Source organism: Cervus elaphus, chromosome 24 (genome assembly GCF_910594005.1).
Source record: "Cervus elaphus chromosome 24, mCerEla1.1, whole genome shotgun sequence".
Taxonomy (NCBI): Eukaryota; Metazoa; Chordata; class Mammalia; order Artiodactyla; family Cervidae; genus Cervus; species Cervus elaphus.
This window is the reverse complement of record NC_057838.1, coordinates 43,841,806-43,865,397: the sequence shown is the minus strand read 5'-3', so window position 1 is coordinate 43,865,397 and position 23,592 is coordinate 43,841,806. Positions and strand designations below refer to the sequence as shown.

Below are 23,592 nucleotides of genomic sequence, written 5' to 3'. Positions count from 1 at the left end.
TGAGTTCATTTGCCACAACTACTGAAGCCCGTGTGCCCGAGAGCCGTGCTCTGCAACAAGGGAAGCAACCGCAGTGACAAGCCCAAGTAGCCGCTGCTCACTAAAACCAGAGGAAAGTCCACGTGGCAATGAAGACCCAACACTGCTAAAAATAAACAAATAGATAAGATAAATTTTAAAAATTAATTCAAAATGGATAATAGACCTAAATATAATACCTAAAAGTCTACAACTTCTAGAAGAAAACACAGGAGAAAATCTTTGTGACCTTGGATTAGGCAAAGTTTACAGTGATACAATATTACAATCCCTAAGAATAAACTGATAAACTAGACTTCATCAAAATAAAAGTCTTTTAGTTTTTGAAAGACATTAAGAGAAGGGACAGCAAGCCACAGACTGAGAGAAAATATTTGTAATCCACATAACTGATAAAGTACTTGTATCCAGAATATATATGCTCTGAAAACTCGTAACAAGTAAATGGCAACCCAAAGAAACTGGGCAAAAGATTCCAACATAAAAAAGATATACTGATGTAAATAAGAACATAAGAGATACTCAAATATCATATATGACACCAGGGAAATAAAAATTAAAACTGCACCCCTATCAGAATGACTAAAATGGAAAAGATGTTGATTTCATGTGTTGAGAGGAATATGAAGGAACTAGAAATTTCATCAACTGGTGGTAGGATTTTTTTTTTTTCATTTATTTTTATCAGTTGGAGGCTAATTACTTTACAATATTGTAGTGGTTTTTGCCATACATTGACATGAATCAGCCATGGATTTACACGTATTCCCCATCCCGATCCCCCCTCCCACCTCCCTCTCCACCTGATTCCTCTGGGTCTTCCCAGTGCACCAGGCCTGAGCACTTGTCTCATGCATCCATGATGGTAGGAATTTAAGACAGCACAACTACTTCGAAAAACAGTTTGGCAGAACCTTAAAAAGTTAATCTCATCTCCCACATGACCTAGCCATTCTATTCCTAGTATTTACTCAAGAAAAGAGAAAGAGTGTCAGATGTAAAGAACAGACTGTTGGGGAATTTCTTGGTGGTCGAGTGGCTAAGACTCTGTGTTCCCAATACAGGGGAGCTGGGTTTGATCCCTGGTCAAGGAACTAGATCCCACGTGCCACAACTAAGACTCTATGCAGCCAAAAAAAACAGACTGTTGGACTATGTGGGAGAAGGTGAGGGTGGGATGATATGAGAGAGTAGCATTGAAACATGTGTATTACCATATGTAAAACAGATGACCAGTGCAAGTTTGATGCATGAAGCAGGGCACAAAGGTTGTGCTCTGGGACAACCCAGAGGGATGGGGTGGGGAGGGAGATGGGAGGGGGGGTTCAGGATGGGGGGACAGATGTGCACCTGTGACTGATTCATGTCGATGTATGGCAAAAACCACAACAGTATTGTAAAGTAATTATCCTCCAATTAAAATAAAAAAATTTTTTTAAAAATGAAAAAAAAAAAGTGTGTGTCCATACAATGACTTGTACATGGATGTTCATAGCAATTTTACTTGTAACATTTCACAAACTTGCATAATCCAAATGTCCATCAACAGGTGGATGGATCATTTCAAAGTATATGCACATATCAAATCATCATATCATAGACCTTAAACTCACACAATGTTATATGTCAATTATATCCCAGTAAGTCTGGGAGGAAAAGGGAGAAATAGCCACACAGGTGAATGAATAAACAGTGTTTTAGTTATATAGTGGAATATTATTCGGCAATGAAAAAGGAAAGGGCTATTGCAACCACTGAAGCCCGCAAGCCCTAGAGCCTATGCTCTGCAACAACAGAAGCCACTGCAATGAGAAGCCCAAGCACTGCAAACAGAGAATAGCCCCGGCTTGCTGCAACTAGAGGAAACCCATCCCCAGCCACGAGGACCCAGCACAGACAAAAATTTAAAAAAAAAAAAAATTTTTTTTAAAAAAGAAAAAAGGAAAGGGTTATTGATACAACATGGAAGAATCTAAAAATAATTATGCTCATTGAAAGAATACAAAAAGATTGTCTACCATATGATTCCACTTATATAGAACTCTAGAAAATGTATAATCTACTGTGAGAAAAAGCAGATCTTTAGTTGGTGGGTATATTGACTATCTTGATTGTCATGATCATTTCAAGAGTATTACTTGTATTAAGACTTATAAAATTATACACTTTAATTTTGTTCAATTATATCTCCATAAACCTGTTTAAAAACCAACAACAAAAATTCTGCTCCTTGCCGAGTCTTACACTAATTAAAGCTGCATGTGGGCAGTGGGCCCCCTTAACGTTTTGGGGACAGGGGAGGAATATGAACGCAGGTGCCTCAATGCAGTCTGCCCCTTCATCTTTCCAGGCCAGGCACCAACCAGTTGCCCCTCATCACCCCTCAGATATCGGGCGATATATACGGGCAGAGGGCGGGAAGGGGTTCCCACCAGCCCTGGAAGCAGGTGTGGGATCCCGATCCTGAACACTGTGAAGATAAAGGAAGCAGCTGGGCTTCAGCTGAGCCTGTCTTGGCCTGGGGGCTCCCCACCCTTGCCTGGGGTGTGGTTTTCGGAGATCAGACTAGAGGAGGCCAGACTAGAGGCCTTTAAAGCAAAGTTTATCTGCAAGGAGATAAGATTAAAAATGGAAAATGCCTAAAACTTCCACAGCAATTTGACAGGCATGGCTGCAACATCCAAGCCGGGGTCATTTTTTCTCTCAGTTCACGTGTACTGAGTTTTACAAAAGCTGTGTGTCCTCCACGGTTTGGATACAAATGAAAAACAATAAAGCAAAAAGCAGATCCTTTGCCACAGATAACTGAGACTCTGCCTTAAAACACGGGGCTCTGAGTAGAGACCCCTGAGGAAGACTGGTTTCAAAGTAGGATAAATGTAGGGTGTGCTCTGTTAGAACAGATTTCTGGCCTGACTTTTGTGAGGCTTTGGTCGGGCTGACTGCTCCAGCTGTGTGTCCTTCTGGGTCACTCTGTGTGGGGTTATGAGCAGCACCGCAGGCAGTGGTGATTCTGTGTATTTCCTGACTCAGAGTTTGAGAAGAGTTGCCTTTTCTCTGTTTTTTTAAAAAATTGTTGTTTTCTTTTATGGGGTAGGATACACAAAGGAAAAAGATTATGTCCTCTATTGCACATCACCGGGAACTCTGCTCAGTGCTATGTGGCAGCCTGGCTGGGAGGGGAGTTTGAGGGAGAATGCATACATGTCTATGTATGGCTGAGTCCCTTTTCTATCCACCTAAAACTATCACAATGGTGTTAACTGGCTATACTCCAACACAAAATAAAAAGTTTAATTAAAAAAAAGTAACATACAGAATAGTATATCTGTGTGAAACCTAGTAAAGGATGAGAAATGTGAAAAAGAAAAAAAAAAGATTATGTCCTTTTCTCTCCACTTGAACGTGAAAACAAAGGCCCTGCCCTGGCTCCCTCCGAGTCCAGCCCCGCCGGAGTCTGTCACTGACCATAGCAAACAGGGCCCTCACCTTGTGCACACAGGACTTTGCGTTCAGGAAAAACAGCTCCACGGTGGTTTTATCCTTCAGGAACGATATGCTTTCAATGTAAAACCTGGAAAACAGTACAGAAGTTTACTCCTTCAGATTCTCTTCCTTCTCTGCATGATTTTCTCATGTAGTGTCTCTCAGAGAATTACGAGGAGCTAGGGAATGCCTGTGCTTTATTTTCCTTTTAAAAGCCATCTGCAGCATGTATGCACACCTATAAGTATGTATGAATGTATGTGGATATACGCAGGCATGCAGATAAAGTCTTCTACCGTGTGTGGGAAGGTGAGCGAGAGAAAAATCCAAAATGGTCACCACCTGCAAATCCATCTTTATTCTTTCCTTTATTTTATTCTTTACAAATAAATAAAATATATAAATAAATATATATTTACATAAAAATATAAATAAAATTAATTTAATTTTATTTTATTCTCTATTCTTGCCGCTCCTTTGACACACGTTCTGGGAGTTCTCAATACCTCCCACAGCTTCAAAACAAAGCCCAGGTGAGCTCTGAGGGCTGAAAGCGGAAGTCTGCTGAGAAAGCACCACTGTGTAACTGAACCTAGAGGCCTGTGGCTCCACGGTTTTCAGACTCAGGGTGGGTGTGAGGACCCCCGTTTACCTCGCCCCCATGCACCAGGAGAGTTTCGATCATGTCCTTCCTTCCTTCACTCTCATCCTTCCAGGCTCCGGGCTTTCCCTTGGCTGGAAGCCAAGCTCCCCACTTAATACTGGCCTTTCTGATGCAAATCAGGGTATTCTGGGTCTCACTCCCTTTTCTGGGCCTTTGCTTGTTCCCTCTGTGAGGCCAAGTCCCTCCTTTGGGAAAAAGCTGACTGTCCTGAGGTGGGGAGGGGAGGAGAGTCCTGTGGAAAGCCGGCTGGTTGAAGGCAGGCCTCTGGGGTGCAGGAGTGGGCCAGGGGTGGAGGCCCAGAGAAGTTTTTCTCAAGTGTTGCAGCCCCACCTGATGAATAATGCATGAAGAGACTTAATACCCGAAGACAGCTCACAGCTAGGATCTTGGAAGAGAACACTGCTTTCAATGTGGTGAGAGTCAAGATAAACCTGAACTGAGGTCCCAGGGAGTTTTGCTCTTAGCTCTGCAAAATCGTGATAGACCTTGGGCATTTGCACTTTTTATTTATTTATTTTTCCTCCCCTTCCACAATAAGGAAACGTTTGAGAAATAAATACAGCAGCTTTAAGAGGCGGTGAAAGATTTTATCACTGAGATGGTAAAAATCATTTGAAAAATTCCACCCTTAGTGTTGAATCATCAAAGGAGAATAAATCCTTAATAAATAGAAAGAGAATAAATCCTTTCTATTTTCACTTACAAGGGTTTATCTCACTTATTAGTGAATATAATGAAGAGTGATGAGTGTTAGGTGTGCAAGAAGGGAAAGTTAAGGATTAAGGGGTGGGAGGAGATGAAGAGTTGGAGGGAAAACCCAGCTTTGGAATCAAGAATGTAGAATATGGAGTCCCAGTTCCATCATTTATTACCTGGGAGGCCTTGGGCAAGTTAGCTTGCTTCTTTGTGTCTTCTCTAAACTGCTCTTATGACTGCACTTACCTCACAGCGTTTTGGAAGAATTAAATGAGATAACATAAAAGGATGTGAAGCAACAAATACTAGTGATTGCTAATAAAAATCCATTTTCTGGAATTTAATGCCATGTGGCCTGGCGGACGTGGCTTAAGCTTTGAGTCTAAGGTACTTTGTCTATATGGTGGAGACAAGGATGGCCATCGTAGGGACTTTAGCAAGTGCCCAATACAGCCTATGGATCAAAGATGGTTGGAGCCTCTTGTCCTGCCAGTGGTACCATGATAAAACTGTCCATTGCCTCCTGCTCCCTAGATTCCTGCAGAGCCTGGATTCCTATCTTTTCTGAAGCCTCGTTAGTCCAGTTTTCCTTCAATTCTGTTAGCTTAGCCATAATTGCTTTCTGTTGCCGGCAACCGGAGAATCCAAGTCAGTAGAGGACTTCCCACGTGCTACAGACAGTATGCAGGGCTCTATATGCATGCTGCCATTTAACTTCAGCAAAACCAGATGCCAGAGGTAGCAAGTTATTAACCCATCTTACAGATAAGAAAACTGAGATGCACACATAAAGTCAACTTCCCAAAGTCACCCAGGTTGAAACTGGGGGAGCCATGATTCAAAGGAAGGCCTTTCAGACTTCAAAGTTCTTACTCCAAACAATATGATAGGATGCTTTCCTATAATAATAATCACAATGAAATATAACATGTACACAATGCTATGGGGCCCAAGGGAGCAATGCAATTAAGTCAGCTTATGAATCAAGAGAGAGAAGGCAGCCAAACTGAAATCCAGAAGACACCGTGTCACAGGACACGCTGTCCCCAGGACAATTGAGCCCAGTCTTAAAGTATTCATGAGTTCACCAGGTAACGAAGGGAGGAAGGGCATTCCAGGGAGTGGGCATGTAAGCCAGGTCAAACCTCTTTCTAGTCTTCAAGAATTAAAAATACCACATGCAGGGAGCTGGGTGGCTTAGCACCAAATCAACGTGTGACGTGTCCAACTCCGCACAGATAACTTCGTATTAGACATCTGGCTCCTCTTGTTTCTGAAGCCCGGGTCCCTGACTGTACCCTCCTTCCAGTAAACAGGTCCCTATCTTGTTTTCCAGTACTTTCTGGCAACCCGCCCTGTTGCCTTCTAACTTTCTGCCTAGGCGTCAGATTACCTACTCTCTGAATCCACAGTCCTCTCTCTCCCTCAAGGGAGCCACTGTGATGACTATATTTATGGAGGGTTTGAAAAATACATATGGTTCTCCAGGAGAATGGCTCCCTAGGCACAGCTATCAACACGTTCTATGAACTGAAAACAGAATCTAAGGATTCTCAGTGAAATGAAACGGACTATCCCAGGCTTGTAAAATAAAGTCCTTTTGTTTCAGGGAGTGATTTTTTTTTTTTGGTAAAAGGATACTGTTTCCCTTCTGCATGCTTACTGTGAATGATTTCACTAAGATTTTGTGAAGTCAAAGCCCACGGTTCAATTTTCAGCCTTGAAACAAACCCAAGCTTTTGGGTTAGGCATATGTTCTGGAGACAGACTTCATACAATTTAACAAATGTAATTTCTTGAGAATTTGCCTTCTTGAGAAGAGGTTGTCTCTACTTTTCATGGTTCCCCTGTTAGCATTTTTCTCTCCTTGTTGATGGGACAGGTGTTCACCTAACCACTAATCAGTGATAACAGAACATCAACCTCAATGGCATGACAAAGTTGGAGGAGGGGCAGGCCTGTCAGCCAGATGGTGATACACGTGGGTTGAAAAGCAGAAGACTCTGGTTGTTTAGGATGGGCTGTCCGTTAGTGGTCACTGTCACGTAGGTGGCCCATATTTTCCTCCTGTGTCATTTATTTATCATGATCAAAAGTCAACACCACAGGGAATTCCCTGGTGGTCCAGTGGTTAGGACTCAGCACTTTCACTGCCGTGCCCCAGGTTCAATCTCTGGTCAGAGAACTTAAGTAAGATGCCATAAGCTGTGAGGTGTGGCAAGAGAAAAAAGAAAAAAAAAAAAAATGAGGGCAAAAAAATAAAAAAGAGTCAACATCACAGAGTTGGGGAGATGCTAAGTTGAAGTCCAGCCCCAACACTGATCCATGCTGGGGTCTTGGGCCAAACTGCTTGGCCTCTTGTTGCCTCCCTTTTCTCACGTGTGGTTTCAGTGGTCAGTGAGTGGTGATGATCATCATTATGTTTTTATTATCTGTCTACCAGGGAGACTATAACAATAGGTGCGGACTTAGTTGGGAACCTCTTTAAAACTTCAAGTGTAAAAACAAGAATGGAAATTCCAGTATCTTGTCTAAGCTGCTTCTCTTAGGGAAGTAGGATGCTACAAAGGTGTCCATCTTGACCAAGAATGGGAAAACACTCTGAAACGAATATTCTTCTGACCACTTAGGATTTCTCCCCAGCTGAGCATATTTCCTTTGTTTTCTAGAATCTTTGCTATGTCTGAGCGATAGCATCAAAGAAGGCAAACTGGGCAGGAATGACTCAATGATTTCTCACTCTGCACAATGCTGATTTTGTGACTGGTGTCCCGTGAGGGCTGCATTCAAATGCCTTGTTCCCAGTTTCATTCAGTTATTGTTGGTAATTTCAGGCATTTACTGCAGCCACCTGCCTAAGTAGATTTCTATCAGGTTCTCATCTACATTCTGAACACAGAGATCTGTATTTATTGCTTATAATGACCCTGCAACCTCATAGTCCTGTTTTATGATGCACGCTGAGGACAGCGGGGTAATTGAAGTGTATCTCACTTTCTCCAAAGGATGATGCAGAACCTCTGAGTCCCCTATGTTCCCTTTCATCTTTGGGAGGGGTGTGCTCTTAGAGAACTCCCGAAGGGAAGCACCATTGGCTCCTACACTGTGCTCGCCTGCCAGGAAAACTCCGCCTCACTTTCGGATTTCCAGGCAACCCTGGAAGTAGAGAGGGCCCTCCAGGTGAACCTGTAGAAACCTGCCCTGTCCTCTTCTCTCTGCATGCCTCTTTCCGAGTTCTCCAGGGAAAGGCTGGAGGCCCAGGAGGGTAAGGGCCTTGCTGTGACCAGCACAAAAGGGGAGGGAGTCATCTGCCCCAGGCAATGAGAAGTGTTGGGGTCCCATGGTGAATTCCACGTCCTTGCTTCACACTGCAAAATAGCCTGCCACTGTCTACCATGAGCCAAGTAGGGACAAACTCTCTGAGAAGGAGACAGGAAAACGAAGGAGAGGTTAATTTTTTTTAGGGAGGTGATGGCTAGGTGGAGTGACTGGTGGAGAAATGATGAAATCTTCCACCTGGTGTAAAAGTAAATGGGTCAGGGACTTCCCTGGTGGTCCAGTGGCTAAGACTCTGCACTCCCAATGCACAGAACTTGGCTTTGATCCCTGGTCAGGGAACTAGATCCCACATGCCACAACTAAGATGCTGCATGCCATAAACTAAGACCTGGTGCAGCCAAATACATAAATGAATATTTTTTAAAAATAACAAAAAAAGAATGAGTCAGACCCAAGCCAGACAGTTTCCAAACTTTCATATTCAATGACCATATAACACATTATGGAATTTTTTACCCCCTGAACAGGTGGTTGAGGCAGTCTTTGTTGTTTTTATATCATAAAAATAGTTTACATTTAGTGAGGTCTTCATGACATGTTAACATCCTCCAACAACCCCCCTGTGTTACTGTCAGTTTCTATTCCATCTTCTAGATGAGGAACAAAGCCCATTGAGGCTGCCAAAGGCCACAAACGTAATACACAGAAGAGTTAGGGCTAAAAGTCAAGAGCAAGGTGAAGGCACTGGTTCTTAAGGGATGAGTGAGGTACATCTGGTCATGTTGAAGACTTTTTGTTTTTGCTATTTTTTTTTAATTGGAGGATAATTGCTTTACAATGCTGTGTTGGCTTCTGCCTTACAAAAACGTGAATCACCCATAAGTATACATATATCCCCAAAGACTTTCTTTTTTTGGATTTTCCTGACTTAGAGAATGTTACTGGCCAGGGATGCTGCAAACATCCCACAGAACAGCTTGGCTTCCTACAATGAAGAGTTACCTGGCCCCCAGGAATGCTAGCCAGAAACTCTGAGTTCACGGCCGAGCTTTGAACTTCTGTACCTACAGCCTTTTCACCCTTCATAATGCGCCTGCTCTCCTCTGCCCTTTCGATGTCACATTGAGGACAGATTAGAGAGGAGACTGAGCAGATTCCCACAAACGCTGTCTGATATGTGATCCAGGGAGCACATAGAAATGTAATCCTGTAACAAAGTGGAATGGAGGTTCAGCCTGTGTTTTGAATGATTCTGTGTCTTTCTGGACCTCTCATATGAACGAGGATGGTGGATCCTCAAAGACAGAGGCTGCTTACCAACTGCCTGGAAGTTCAAGTATGGGCTAGGCCAGGAGGTCACAGTCAATATTAAAGCAACCAACAGATGCTTTCCCTAGGTTCTGGGATAACGTTCAGATCGGCATGTGGTGGTGGGCAAAGAGGCCCGGCTGACTCACACATCTGCCTAAAATACGTCTGTTGGGCCCAAGGTAGAAGGAATCCTTTATTTCTCTGCTTTTTAATCACATTCCTCTGGGAGAGATGAACTTTCCTGTCCTCTCCTCACTGTAAATCACCTACTCTTTGACAGCTCTAAAATAACTCATGGCTACCCAGTCACAAGCAGAAAGTCAAGAGAAACTAAAGAGTGTTTTGATGAAAGTGAAAGAGGAGAGTGAAAAAGTTGGCTGAAAGCTCAACATTCAGAAAACTAAGATCATGGTATCTGGTCCCATCACCTCATGGGAAATAGATGGGGAAACAGTGGACACAGTGTCAGACTTTATTTTTTGGGGCTCCAAAATCACTGCAGATGGTGACTGCAGTCATGAAATTAAAAGATGCTTACTCCTTGGAAGGAAAGTTATGACCAACCTAGACAGCATATTAAAAAGCAGAGACATTACTTTGCCAACAAAGGTCCGTCTAGTCAAAGCTATGGTTTTTCCAGTGGTCATGTATGGATGTGAGAGTTGGACTGTGAAGAAAGCTGAGCACCGAAAAATTGATGCTTTTGAACTGTGGTGTTGGAGAAGACTCTTGAGAGTTCCTTGGACAGCAAGGAGATCCAACTAGTCCATCCTAAAGGAGATCAGTCCTGGGTGTTCAATGGAAGGACTGATGCTGAAGCTGAAACTCCAATACTTTGGCCACCTCATGCGAAGAGTTGACTCATTGGAAAAGACCCTGATGCTGGGAAAGATTTAGGGCAGGAGGAGAAGGGGATGACAGAGGATGAAATGGTTGGATGGCATCACCGACTCGATGGACATGGGTTTGAGTAAACTCTGGGAGTTGGTAGTGGACAGGGAGGCCTGGCGTGCTGAGATTCATGGGGTTGCAGAGAGTTGGATACGACTGAGCGACTGAACTGAACTGAACCCAGTCACAAACACTTTACTTTTCTTCCTTTTATTACACTCACACTTGCATTTAAAAAAATTGCTTAATGTGTTCCTCGTAGGAATATATAAATAGACAAACAAAAACTCATTCCCATAATCACTCTCTGTTGTTCAGTCTCTAAGTTGTGTCAGACTCTTTGTGACCCCACGGGCTGCAGCATTCCAGGTTTCCCTGTCCTCCACTATCTCCTGGAGTTTGCCCAAGTTTGTGTCCATTGAGTTGGTGATCCTATCCAACCATCTCATCCTCTGCCGCCCCCTTCTTCTTTTGCGCTCAATCTTTCCCAGCACCAGGGTCTTTTCCAATGAGTCGGCTCTTCCAATCAGGTGGCCAAAGTATTGGAGTTTCAGTTTCAGCATCAGTTCTTACAATGAATTTTCAGGGTTGATTCCCTTGAGGAAATCACTCTACCCAGAGATTAATTACTGTTAACATTTTAATTTTTTTCCTACTCACATCTTTTACTTAAGTGCAATCCTGTGGTCTGCTTTTACCCCCTAGAATATGTTGGGAACATCTTTCTCTATCAATAAATCTTTCTTCACCAGAATCTTTACCTGTTGTGCTGTATTCCAAATGTTTGTCTTTCTTTAAAAAACAAGCAAACAAACAACTGGAATGACGTGGGTCCATGAGTTGTAGTCATGATGCTTCCCTGAGTTAAACTCCTTCTACATGTTCCAGCAACAGGCCAGGGGGTGATAAAAGACTTAAAAAAAGTCTTTCAAAGACTCTGTGTTTGCAGCAACTTTGAAAGGTAGCAGCGTTTCCACACATCTCCTACCAGAACTCTCCACACACGGCCAATTCTCTGCCCCAAGTGTCACACACAATACTTACTGGTACCTCTGAGAAGTCACTTACAGTCCCTGAACATCACAAAGGTGGTTTGGAAAGAGGAGGAGAAAAAGAGGGGGAAAAAGAGACGGAAGACCAGAAAGAAAGGGGAAAAAAAAAAAGAGCAAGAGGTAGTATGATAAATGCAGAGCAGAGGGGGAGAGACCCAAGACCCTGGCTCTGCTGGAGCTGGTACCAGCCAGAGCCACCTCCTCCCCTGAGGCTATGGGAGCTTTTCCAATGAGGTCACGCCCAATCCCCTCCCTAACCTCCCCACTTCTGATTTTTAAATGCCTGCTTGCTCACTATCAAGCTTTTCAAATGCTTACATCTGGGCTGCATTACCAAAGAGGCCTTTGTGTTTGTGGAAGATAATTTACAGCTGCAGATAACAACTCGGGCCTGGAGGAGTCCCTTGGCAGCCTGGGGGCGTTTGGACTCACAGGAAAACAGAGGATGGGTTGCATGAATTATGGGGCGTCAATACACACATGTGTCACACCTAGAGTCAGCACTTACCACTGAGATTTTGTAACTAAAGCAAAGACAAAGGTTTAATTCTGAAATTCATCAAGGGAGAACTAAGTGCCTTCACTTGAAATGTTTTCTTCCCTCCATGCAGAAGCTGCATGTGTTTCTGAGCTGCTCCCTGCATCCTGGGAGATATTAACCAGGAGAAAGTCTTTCCCTGTAAATCTGAAGGATGCAAGTGGTTAGCTCAGGAATCAGTGAAACAGTGAAACGGTGTTGTTGTTTGGTCTCTAGGTTGTGTTTGACTCTTTGCAATGTGTCAGGCTCTGTGAGATTCTCCAGGCAAGAATACTGGAGTGGGTTGCCATTTCCTACTACTGGGTATCTTCCCAACCCAGGGATCGAACTCCCACCTCCCACACTGGCAGGCGGATTCTTTACCACTGAGCCTCCTGGGAAGCCCAGTGAAAGGATACAGGTCAAATATGTGCCCTAGTGACTGCCATAAGGTTAATGCTACATTTTAATAGAGAAGAAACCTCTTCAGAGCAAAGCTTCATGGTATTTTTCTTTTTCATAAACACTATAATTTTTTTAAAAAATGATACTTTCCTATATTTGCATATTACTCTGCAAAGTTATTTTGTATCCCCTGATCTCTTCTTAATTCACAACCAACTTGCCCAAGATCACACTCACTATCTCCAGGACACAGTATCAGAATTTGGGCCAGGAAAATGGAAGTTTTGGGGACTGGAGGGGTGTACTCTTTAAAAAATTTCCTATAGTGATTCAGATATGTGGCCCTTCTCCTCCTGGGGAAGCTCTGAAATGCAATGTACCTTTTCATCTTATGGCTTCTATTACAGTGATCATTTGTCCACTGGAGAAATGCCATCACTTACTGAACTTATCTTTACTGTTGGCATTTGGATATCTTTCTTTTTATTTATGTATTTTTGTTGCACTGCGAGATCTTAGTTCCCTGATCAAGGATTGAACCTGGGCCCCAGCAGTGAAAGCACAGAAGGAAATCCCCTACATTTGGATATTCTTAATTGTTAGCAATGCAAAGAGCAGTTATGTACATCTATCTGACACTCTGCTTCTGTGGGGATTCCTTTCTTTGTGTGCACTAACCACTCATGGATACTCCAGTGTCCATGAGCAAGCGACTCATACCTGCTGGTGGGAAAGGCAGTGACCTTGAAATCAAAAGAGACTATGTGTATTTCTAGAGGCTTCTATGGCGACTATGTGTCCAAATACAATTAAATGCTCATTGGTTCTATTCTTCAGTGACTCACATCTGTTGTCACGTCAGGCAGCCTGGGGCGGGTAGTGGCAACGTCTGTTAGGACAAGTATCAGCAGCGGTCCTGTTGACTCAGAAGAGGAGGCTAGAGACCCTCCGAGAGGACAGTGACTTCACTGGGGTGGCTGCTGTCCCATTCGAGAGACCCCTGAAGAACTGCATTCCACTCACTGACCTCGGTCAGTTCACTTATTTCCTTGAACCGCATTCCACTCACTGACCTCGGTCAGTTCACTTATTTCCTTGGTGTATGCTTTTTGCTCTATCATTTCTTTAATTAAATTGAAGTACCAACAAGTCCTTAATTGGAATAATAACAAAGACTATTATGATCTCACTGCATAGTTGGCAAGAAGAATTAAGTGAATAATTAAAAACCTGATAAAGGCTTTTAAACATGTGAGTGGTTAAGGGAAAGTAAAGCTAAGTGATTATGGGACACTTGTGACATAAAGGCTGAAACTCAGAAACAGGCAGCAGGCGACTTCTGACTCCCCAGAACCTGCTTTGGAAAAACAGGGCTGCCTTATGAGCGATTGCTCAGAAGGGAAGACTGAGCTTTCTCCCCTGGCATTTTGAGATAAAAAATAGATCAGAGAGTAGTGGTCAAAGAACTAGCGCTTGTTAAAATTCTCCGAAGATATAAAGCTCTCACTGAGTAGTCAGGCTACAAAAGCACTACATGTGTGCACAGAGATGGAAGCACAGGGACGTTAGCTGCAAAGCACATCTTAATAAATCACTGGAAACAGCCTACAAGCTTAATAGGAGCCTGAACAGCTAAATTATGGATGTGCAAAGAAGTAAATTAGACTTTTATATACCCAAGGAAAGATCTGCTGAAGCTGAAGCTCCAATACTTCAGCCACCTGCTGAGAAGAGCTGACTCACTGGAAAAGACCCTGATGCTGGGAAAGATTGAAGGCAGGATGAGAAGGGGGCAACAGATGATGAGATGGTTGGATGGCATCACTGACTCAAGGACTTGAGTCTGAGCAAACTCCAGGAGATGGTGAAGGACAGAGGAGCCTGGTGTGCTGCAGTCCATCGGGTCACAAAGAGTTGGACATGACTTAGTGACTGAACAACAACAAAGGAAAAATTACCAGGTTAGGGGGAAAAAAAAGTAAATCACCAAATAATTTATCAGCCTTATTTTTCTCTAAGAAGGAGCGCGAACTGGGGAAAGAGCAAGGGAGAGGCCTGGTGGAGAATAAGTCTTCTTATTCTATACTTTCAGGAAGTTTGAAATGTTTACAGTAATAATATGATTCTTTGTGAAAAAAGATACTGATTTATGTTGAGCCATTTCCCCTACACAATACAAGATGAAAGTTTTTCTATGCTTGGACCCCTGCTTAATTACTAATGTGTATTTTTTTTCTTATTGCTGCTGGTCTGTGTTTGTTTTCTTCTCCATTTCCATGGACACAGCACTCACATCACACTCCAGGAAACTCCTATTTTGTTTTCTCAGGATTTCTATGCACTTTTTCATACCGGCTACATCCTGGACAAATCACCATTATGCTACCTCCTTCCTGGGTTTTAAAATGTGACTTCTGGTGGTAAGGAAAAAAAAAAATCTAAACCAGATTTCAGAGTAAAAAGCAAAAAACAAATTGGGGGCTGTCAATACTTTATTTACTGAATAAGGAGCAGCCTCCGTCCTCAATCACCATCAATTCATATTAAAAAACAAACAAGCAAACAAAAAGGTAGGACAATCAGGACACCTTATTACCACACTTTCGGATTGCATGGTGCATAAGGAGGTTAAAAAAAAGTGTTTGTGGAAACTGACATGATTTTATCAGGTAATCAATCATTATATAACCACCCCCCTCCCCAAAGAAAGACATGAAGCCTCCACCAACATGTCATAAAACAAGTATAGTCCAACATCCAAAAAATAACATAAGCTCAGAATTAGGTCCATTCTTCAGGTTGATCTAGCTTTATGAAAACATAATTAGATTTATGCGAAATCTCCTACCTTAGCTTATTTTATCGTATTTGGCTTCAGACCAAGAAAACAAATTTATCATGAAAATATATCAAATTCAGGATTGTGGTGAGGGGCTAGTACCTAGGAAGGGGTTCTCAGCAAAACTGGTATTTTATTTCTTAAGCTGGCTACAGGAACACGGGCATTACTCTTTATAACATTTTATTATCTTTAATGTGAAAAAATATTTCTATCATTGGCCGACTATAAGAAACTACTGATTTAAAGGAATACATCCACGTCAGGAGAAAATAACTGAGGTCCATATGTATGGTTAAGTGATCTGCCCAAGCCCAGCTCAGAGAACAAATCAAGGATTCCTTCCTAGCAGTCTCTCTTCAGGAAATCAGAATGTAGATTTCTGCATTAAGGTAATTCTCTCCATGAACAATTATCTGCATTTTATTGTCTATTCTAATTAAAGTGTGAAACTATAAAATTCAATTATTTCCATAGTCTCTAGAAAACATACATACATACATATTTACATAATATGTAAAATAGTAAGTGTTTGTATATTTCAAATTATAAAAATCTAGAAATATGTTGAGTCAAAAGCAGGTTATGTATTGAAATATATTACCTATGTTTTTTAGCTTCACATAGATTCAAGAGCCTTTGAAAACTAAAGGAAGGTGAGTCTATCCTTCATCTTCAAAGGAAACAGTTCTACACAGTATCTATGGTAACTCGTTCCCCAGACTAACACAGCAGAGAATCTCTTTCATATAATATTTTTTTGACAGGTCTCTTCTTTTTTTAAATTCTTTATCTCTGATCACCAAGAATTTGTGATTTCTCTCTTAAAAAAAAAAAAAAGACCCGAGGGGATGGTGGACGTGTCTCTGGACACATACCTCACAGAGAAGTACAAGATGGTTGGGCCTGGTTTCTTGGGTAAATCGTGGTCAAGGACTCGGTGGTCTAGCTGAAGCCAGTTCTGCTGACCCCTGTAAGAGTGAAACAAGGAAAAAGGATTACACAGAAAGCCACAGCAAGTTTCAAGAACACTGTGTTGGCAGAGCTGTGGGGTAACAGTTACACTCACATGTGGATGGTAGGAGTATAACCTGTTACCGCCAGTAATGGGGTCAACGGAGCAATTTCTACCAAGATTACAAAAGCACCTGCCTCTGGACCAGCACTTTCATTTCTGGGAGTTAATCAGGATAAAATCACACATGTGGAAAATGGGCCATGTATAAAGCTACTCACTGCAGCGCGGTTTGTAGCAGCAAAAAGCCTCGAAACAACCTAAGCATCCAACAGGATATTGTTTTTAAAAAAATGAATGTAAACAGCAATGAAATACTATGCAGCCACACAAAAGATCAGAAGTATCTTTACAAACTTATCGTGAATGATTTTTAAAATACACTGTTAAGTGAAAATGAAAGATGCATAACCAGTATAACATATTGCCATTATTTTAATTTAAAAATTTAATTAAAAATTAATTTAAAAATTTAATTAAAAAAAGAATACCTAGGTATCAATATGGGTATTGATATTATAGAAATAACTTAGAGAGTGCATCATAAAATGAACAAGAAACTGAAAACACTGGTTGCCTTTGAGGTAAAAAAAATACAAAATCTGAAATATTTTAGATAATCAAGAGGGAAAAACTTTTGTTTTAATGAAAAAGGACAAACACAGATAACAATACTATAGCTTTTATATGAAATATGGGGTTGACACACTAGTATATCCTCGAGTGTGAAGTCAAGTGAGCTTTAGGAAGCATCACTATGAATAAAGCCAGTGGAAGTGACAGAATTTCAGCTGAGCTATTAAAACCCTAAAAGATGATGCTGTTAAAGTGCTGCATTCAATATGCCAGCAAACATGGAAAACTCGGTAATGGCTACAGGACTGGAAAAGATAAGTTTTCATTCCAATTCCAAAGGACATTGCCAAAGAATGTTCAAACCACTGTATAACCACGCTCATCTCACATGCTAACGAGGTAATGCTCAAAATCCTTCAGGCTAGGCATCAACAGTACGTGAAATGAGAACTTCCAGACGTAAAAGCTGGATTTAGAAAAGGCAGAGGAACCAGAGATCAAATTGCCAACATCCACTGGATCATAGAAAAAGCAAAAGAATTTCAGAAAAGCATCTACTTCTGTTTCACTGACTACACTAAAGCCTTGAAAGCCTTTGACTGTGTGGATCACAACAGACTGTGGAAAATTTTTAGATGGGAATACAAGACCACTTTACCTATTTAATGAGAAACCAGTATGTAGGACAAGAAGCAACAGTTAGAACTGGACATGGAACAACAGACTGGTTCCAAATTGAGAAAGGAATATGTCAAGGCTGTATATTTTTATCCTGTTTATTTACCTTTATGATGAGTACGTGATGTGAAATGCCTGGGCTGGATGAAGCTGGAATCAAGATTGTTGGGAGAAAAATAAACAATCTCGGATATGCAGATGACACCACCCTAATGGCAGAAAGTGAAGAGGAAACAAAGAACCTCTTGATGAAGGTGAAAGAGGAGAGTGAAAAAGCTGGCTTACAACTCAGCACTCAAAAAGCTAACATCATGGCATCTGATACCATCACTTCACGGCAAATAGAGAGAGAAAAAATGGAAATAATGGCAGATTTTATTTTCTTGGCTTCCAAAATCACTGAGGATGGTGACTGTAGGCACAAAATTAAAAGACGCTTTTCCTTAGGAGAAAAGCTGTGACAAATCTAGACAGCGTTAAAAAGCAGACATATCACTTTGCCAACAAAGATCTGTTTGATCAAAGCTATGGTTTTTCCAGTAGTCGTGTATGGACCATAAAGAAAGCTGAGTGCTGAAGAATCGATGCTTTCCAACTGTGGTGCTGAAGAAGACTCTTGAGGGTCCCTTGGACTGCAAGGAAATCAAACCAGTCAATCCTAAAGGAAATCAACCCAGAATATTCATTGGAAGACTGATGCTGAAACTCCAATACTTTGGCCACCTGATGCAAAGAGGCATTTCACTAGAAAAGACTTTGATGCTGGGAGAGATCGAGGGCAGGAGGAGAGGGGGCGACAGAGGATGAGATGGTTGGATGGCATTACTGACTCAATGGACATGAATTTGAGCAAACTCCAGGAGATAGAGAAGGACAGGGAAGCCTGGCTTGCTGCAGTCCATGGGATTGAAAAGAGAGTTGGATATAACTTAGTGACTGAACAACAAGACTAGTATATATAGAATAGAAAACTAACAAGAACCTAGCAAATAGCACAAGGAACTCTATTCAATACTCTGTAATGACCTATAGGGGGAGAGAATCTAAAAAAGAGTAGATATATATGTATGTATTATTGACTCACTTTGTTTACAGTGGGAAACCAAAATAACACTGTAAATCACCTATATGTCAGTAAAAAATTAATTTAAAAATAAAAATATGGGGTCAAATACTCTCTGGGAGCTGTTTTGGGGTATACATTATGGACTTCCTACTATTTAACCATGTATCTGACGATTCATTCAAGGGCTTCACTAAATTCTTTGGCATAAACATTCTCCTGAAATTGTGACCCGAGGGATGGAAGGCACTGTGGCTGGGGATTGTTGACATGACTTTCCCACTGTTGATCCATTTTAGATTTGCAAATTCCCAGAGGGCAGAGACTTCATTTGCTTGCTTAGGCAAAACTTCATGCTGATAGTGGTGTATGTAGTGTCAAATTATAACAAAACTGATAATGATTCAGGAGATGTTTTCCAAACTATTTTGGTCTTTGAATAATGTTTTTTTTCAAAATCAGAAAACTCTAAGCTGTATTTACTGTATGTATTTAGGAAATGGAGGTAAGAATAATAATAATGACAATAATAGCAGCTAATTTTTATTGAGCAAGTACTTAGTGCCAACCAACCTGGTACTTTTAAAGAATATTAATACTGTATTTTAAAGTAAGTCTGCAAAGAATATTAGCAGAGCTAGGATTTGAGCCCAGACTTTGAATACAGGAGAAAGTGAGATTAGGGGATTGAATCAGCTTTCCTAAAAACTTTTGGCTTGATTTTGTCACTTACTATGGTTTTTTTTTTGGTCACAAGTTTCAATAGATGGAAAAAAGTGTGTCTTTATTTCTGTAATTATTAGATGAGGCTTCTGATACGGTCTCTAGTTTTCCTTCGAGGAATATTATTAAGATAAATAAGTTGACATAAGTGACATAAGGGAAGATTCATAGAATTACTGCTTTTGTGGGTAAAAAATATACAAGGATTGGGGGGGGGGTGTGTGTGTGTTAAGTCGCTACAGTTGTGTCCAGCTCTTTTTCAACCACATGGACTTTAGCCTGCCAGGTTCCTTAAACCATGGGACTCTCTAGGCAAGAATATTGGAGTGGGTTGCCATTTCCTTCTCCTGGGGATCTTCTGAACCCAGGGATCAAACCCTGGTCTACCTGCACTGAAAGTGGATTCTTCACCACTGAGCCACTTGGGAAGCCCCATGATTCAGGTTAGCATGCTACTTTTTAGTCTTTGAGACTAAAATGAGATCAAAAAGCACTTATTCCTTTTAACCTGCTTTTCTCAAATTTTTCCATCAGCAAATGGGACAGATCTAATCAATACTTCAAAAAGACAGTTGAATCTACACATTTCACCTCTATTACCTGTGACCACTTTGAAACCACAATCACAGAAAACTAACCAATCTAACGACATGGACCATAGTCAATGAAACTATGAGCCATGCCGTGTAGGGGCACCCAAGATGGACGGGTCATGGTGGAGAGTTCTGACAAAACGTGGTCCACTGGAGAAGCGAATGGCAAACCACTTCAGTATTCTTGCCTTGAGAACCCCATGAACAGTATGAAAAGGCAAAAAGATAGGACACTGAAAGATGATCTCCCCAGGTCGGTAGGCGCCCAATATGCTACTGGACATCAGTGGAGAAATAACTCCAGAAAGAATGAAGAGATGGAGCGAAAGCAAAAACAACACCCAGTTGTGAATGTGACTAGTGATGGAAGTAAAGTCTGATGCTATAAAGAGCAATACTGCATAGAAACCTGGAATGTCAGGTCCATGAATCAAGGCAAATTGGAAGTGGTCATACAGGAGATGGCAAGAGTGAACATCAACATTTTAGGAATCAACAAACTAAAATGGACTGGAATGGGTGAATTTAACTCAGATGACCATTATATTTACTACTGTAGGCAAGAGTCCCTTAGAAGAAATAGAGTAGCAATTATAGTCAACAAAAGAGTTCTAAGTTCAGTACTTGGATGTAACCTCAAAAACGAAAGAATGATCTCTATTCATTTCCAAGGCAAACTATTCAATATCTTAGTAAACCAAGCCTATGCCCCGACCAGTAATGCTGAAGAAGCTGAAGTTGAATGGTTCTATGAAGACCTATAAGACCTTCTAGAACTAACACCCCAAAACGATGTCCTTTACATTATAGAGGACTGGAATGCAAAAGTGGGAAGTCAAGAAATACCTGGAGTAACAGGCAAATTTGGCCTTGGAGTACAGAATGAAGCAAGGCAAAGGCTAACAGAGTTTTGCCAAGAGAATGCACAGGTCATAGCAAATGCCCTCTTCCAACAACACAAGAGAAGGTTCTACACATAGACATCACCACATGGTCAATACCGAAATCAGATTGATTATATTCTCTGCAGCCAAATATGGAGAAGCTCTATACAGTCAGCAAAAACAAGACTGGGAGCTGACTGTGGCTCAGATCACGACCTCCTTCTTGCCAAATTCAGACTGAAATTGAAGAAAGCAGGGAAAACCACTAGACCATTCAGGTATGACCTAAATTAAATCCCTTACGATTATACAGTGCAAGTGAGAAATAGATTCAAGGGATTCGATCTGATAGACAGAGTGCCTGAAGAACTATGGACAGAAGTTCATCCTGACATTGTACAGGAGGTAGGGATCAAGACCATCCCCAAGAAAAAGAAATGCCAAAAGGCAAAATGGTTGTCTGAAGAGGCCTTACAAATAGCTGAGAAAAGAAGAGAAGCTAAAGGCAAAGGAGAAAAGGAAAGATATACCCATTTGAATGCAGAGTTTCAAAAAAAAGTAAGGAGAGACAAGAAAGCCTTCCTCAGTGATCAATGCAAAGAAACAGGGGGAAATAACAGAATGGGAAAGACTAGAGATCTCTTCAAGAAAATCAGAGATACCAAGGGAACATTTCATGCAAAGACAAGCACAATAAAGGACAGAAATGTATGGACCTAACGGAAGCAAACAATATTAAGAAGTGGCAAGAATACACAGAAGAACTATACAAAAAAGATCTTCACAACCTAGATAATCATGATGGTGTGACCACTCACCTAGATCCAGACATCCTAGAATGCGAAGTCAAGTGGGCCTTAGGAAGCATCACTATGAACAAAGCTAGTGGAGGTGATGGAATTCCAGTTGAGCTATTTCAAATCCTAAAAAATGATGCTGTGAAAGTGCTGCACTCAGTATGTCAGCAAATTTGGAAAACTCAGCAGTGGCCACGGGTCTGGAAAAGATCAGTTTTCATTCCAATCCCAAAGAAAGGCAATGCCGAAGAATGCTCAAACTACTGCAGAATTGCACTCATCTCACACGCTAGCAATGTAATGCTCAAAATTCTCCAAGCCAGGCTTCAACAATATGTGAACTGTGAACTTCCAGATGTTCAAGTTGGATTTAGAAAAGGCAGAGGAACCAGCAATCGAATTGCCAACATCTCCTGGATCATTGAAAAATCAAGAGACTTCCAGAAAAACATCAACTTCTGCTTTATTGACTATGCCAAAACCTTTGACTATGTGGATCACGACAAACTGTGGAAAATTTTTCAAGAGATGGGAATACCAGACCAAGTGACCTGCCCCTTGAAAAATCTGTATGCAGGTCAGGAAGCAACAGTTAGAACTGGACATAGAATAATAGACTGGTTCCATATCAGGAAAGGAGTACGTCAAGGCTGTATACTGTCACCCTGCTTATTTAACTTATATGCAGAGCACATCAGGAGAAACACTGGGCTGGATGAAGCACAAGCGGAATCAAGATTGCCAGGAGAAATATCAATAACCTCAGATATGCAGATGACACCACCCTTATGGCAGAAAGTGAAGAAGAACTAAAGAGCCTCTTGATGAAAGTGAAGGAGGAGACTGAAAAAGTTGGCTTAAAAATCAACATTCAGAAAACTAAGATCATGGCATCTGGTCCCATCACCTCATGGGAAATAGATGGGGAAACAATGGAAACAATGACAGATTTTATTCTTTGGGTTTCTAAAATCACTGCAGATGGTGACTGCAGCCATGAAGTTAAGAGACGTTTGCTCCTTGGAAGAAAAGTTATGACCAACCTAGACAACTTATTAAAAAGTGGAGACGTTACTTTGCCAACAAAGGTCTGTCTAGTCAAAGCTATGGTTTTTCCAGTAGCCATGTACGGATGTGAGAGTTGGACTATAAAGAAAGCTGAGCGCTGAAGAATTGATGCTTTTGAACTGTGGTGTTGGAGAAGACTCTTGAGAGTCCCTGGGACTGCAAGGAGATCCAATCAGTCCATCCTAAAGGAAATCAGTCCTGAATAGTCATTGGAAGGACTGATGCTGAAGCTGAAACTCCAATACTTAGGCCACCTGATGCGAAGAACTGACTCATTTGAAAAGACCCTAATGCTGGGAAAGATTGAAGGCAGGAGGAGAAGGGGACAACAGAGGATGAGATGGTTGGACGGCATCACCGACTCGACGGACATGAGTTTGAGTAAACTCTGGGAGCTGGTGATGGACAGGGAGGCTTGGCGTGCTGCAGTCCATGGGATTGCAAAGAATGGAACACGATTGAGCAACTGAAGTGAACTGAACTGAGATCACATTGAAGCAACTGTTCTTTTAGGCTAGAATTTTACCAATCTAAGGCCCATCATCTCAGGCCCACTAGATGGAACGGAGATCAAAAACCATAGTTGTGCTGTGAAACCTATTTGTTATTTCATAATAAACAAAGCTCATTCAGCAAATCTTTTCAAAACAAGGGAAGAAAAAAAAGTTAAGTGGGTTGAAGGGGATGGGAACCATTATGGGGACCAGAGTGCTTCCTTAGGAGGGTCGTGACTGCCCTCTAGGGGTAAAAGACTCACTCTGCACACAGAACACCAGAAGGCACTCACAGCTTGAGCTCAGCAACTCTAACCCTCCCTTTAACAGGATCATGAATTTATTTTTGTTGGTCACCATCACTACTTTAATGTAAGCTCACAACTCCATTTTTCCATTTCTCTTCCTGGCCCGTGGAGTAGGATAGAGACAGTGGCTAGTTTCATTGACAAAATGTCCCCTCGGCTTTGCCTAACTCCATTTGGAGAAGTTCACCGAAGGCAAAGAGCTGATGTGGCATGT

The 23,592-nt window shown here is 41.6% G+C and overlaps 1 protein-coding gene across 5 annotated transcripts in view; it reads right to left on the bottom strand.

Annotated features, from left to right (window-relative positions):
• Positions 1 to 23,592, bottom strand: part of FRMD4B (FERM domain containing 4B) — a 356,738-nt gene that overhangs the window by 107,132 nt on the left and 226,014 nt on the right. For all 5 annotated transcript variants that reach the window (XM_043886552.1, XM_043886549.1, XM_043886550.1 and 2 more), the window contains 2 exons: positions 16,058 to 16,150; positions 3,529 to 3,613 (listed from right to left, as the gene is read on the bottom strand). In XM_043886552.1, coding sequence (XP_043742487.1) covers positions 3,529 to 3,613; positions 16,058 to 16,150 — 178 coding nt within the window. The remainder of the gene's footprint in view (positions 1 to 3,528; positions 3,614 to 16,057; positions 16,151 to 23,592) is intronic.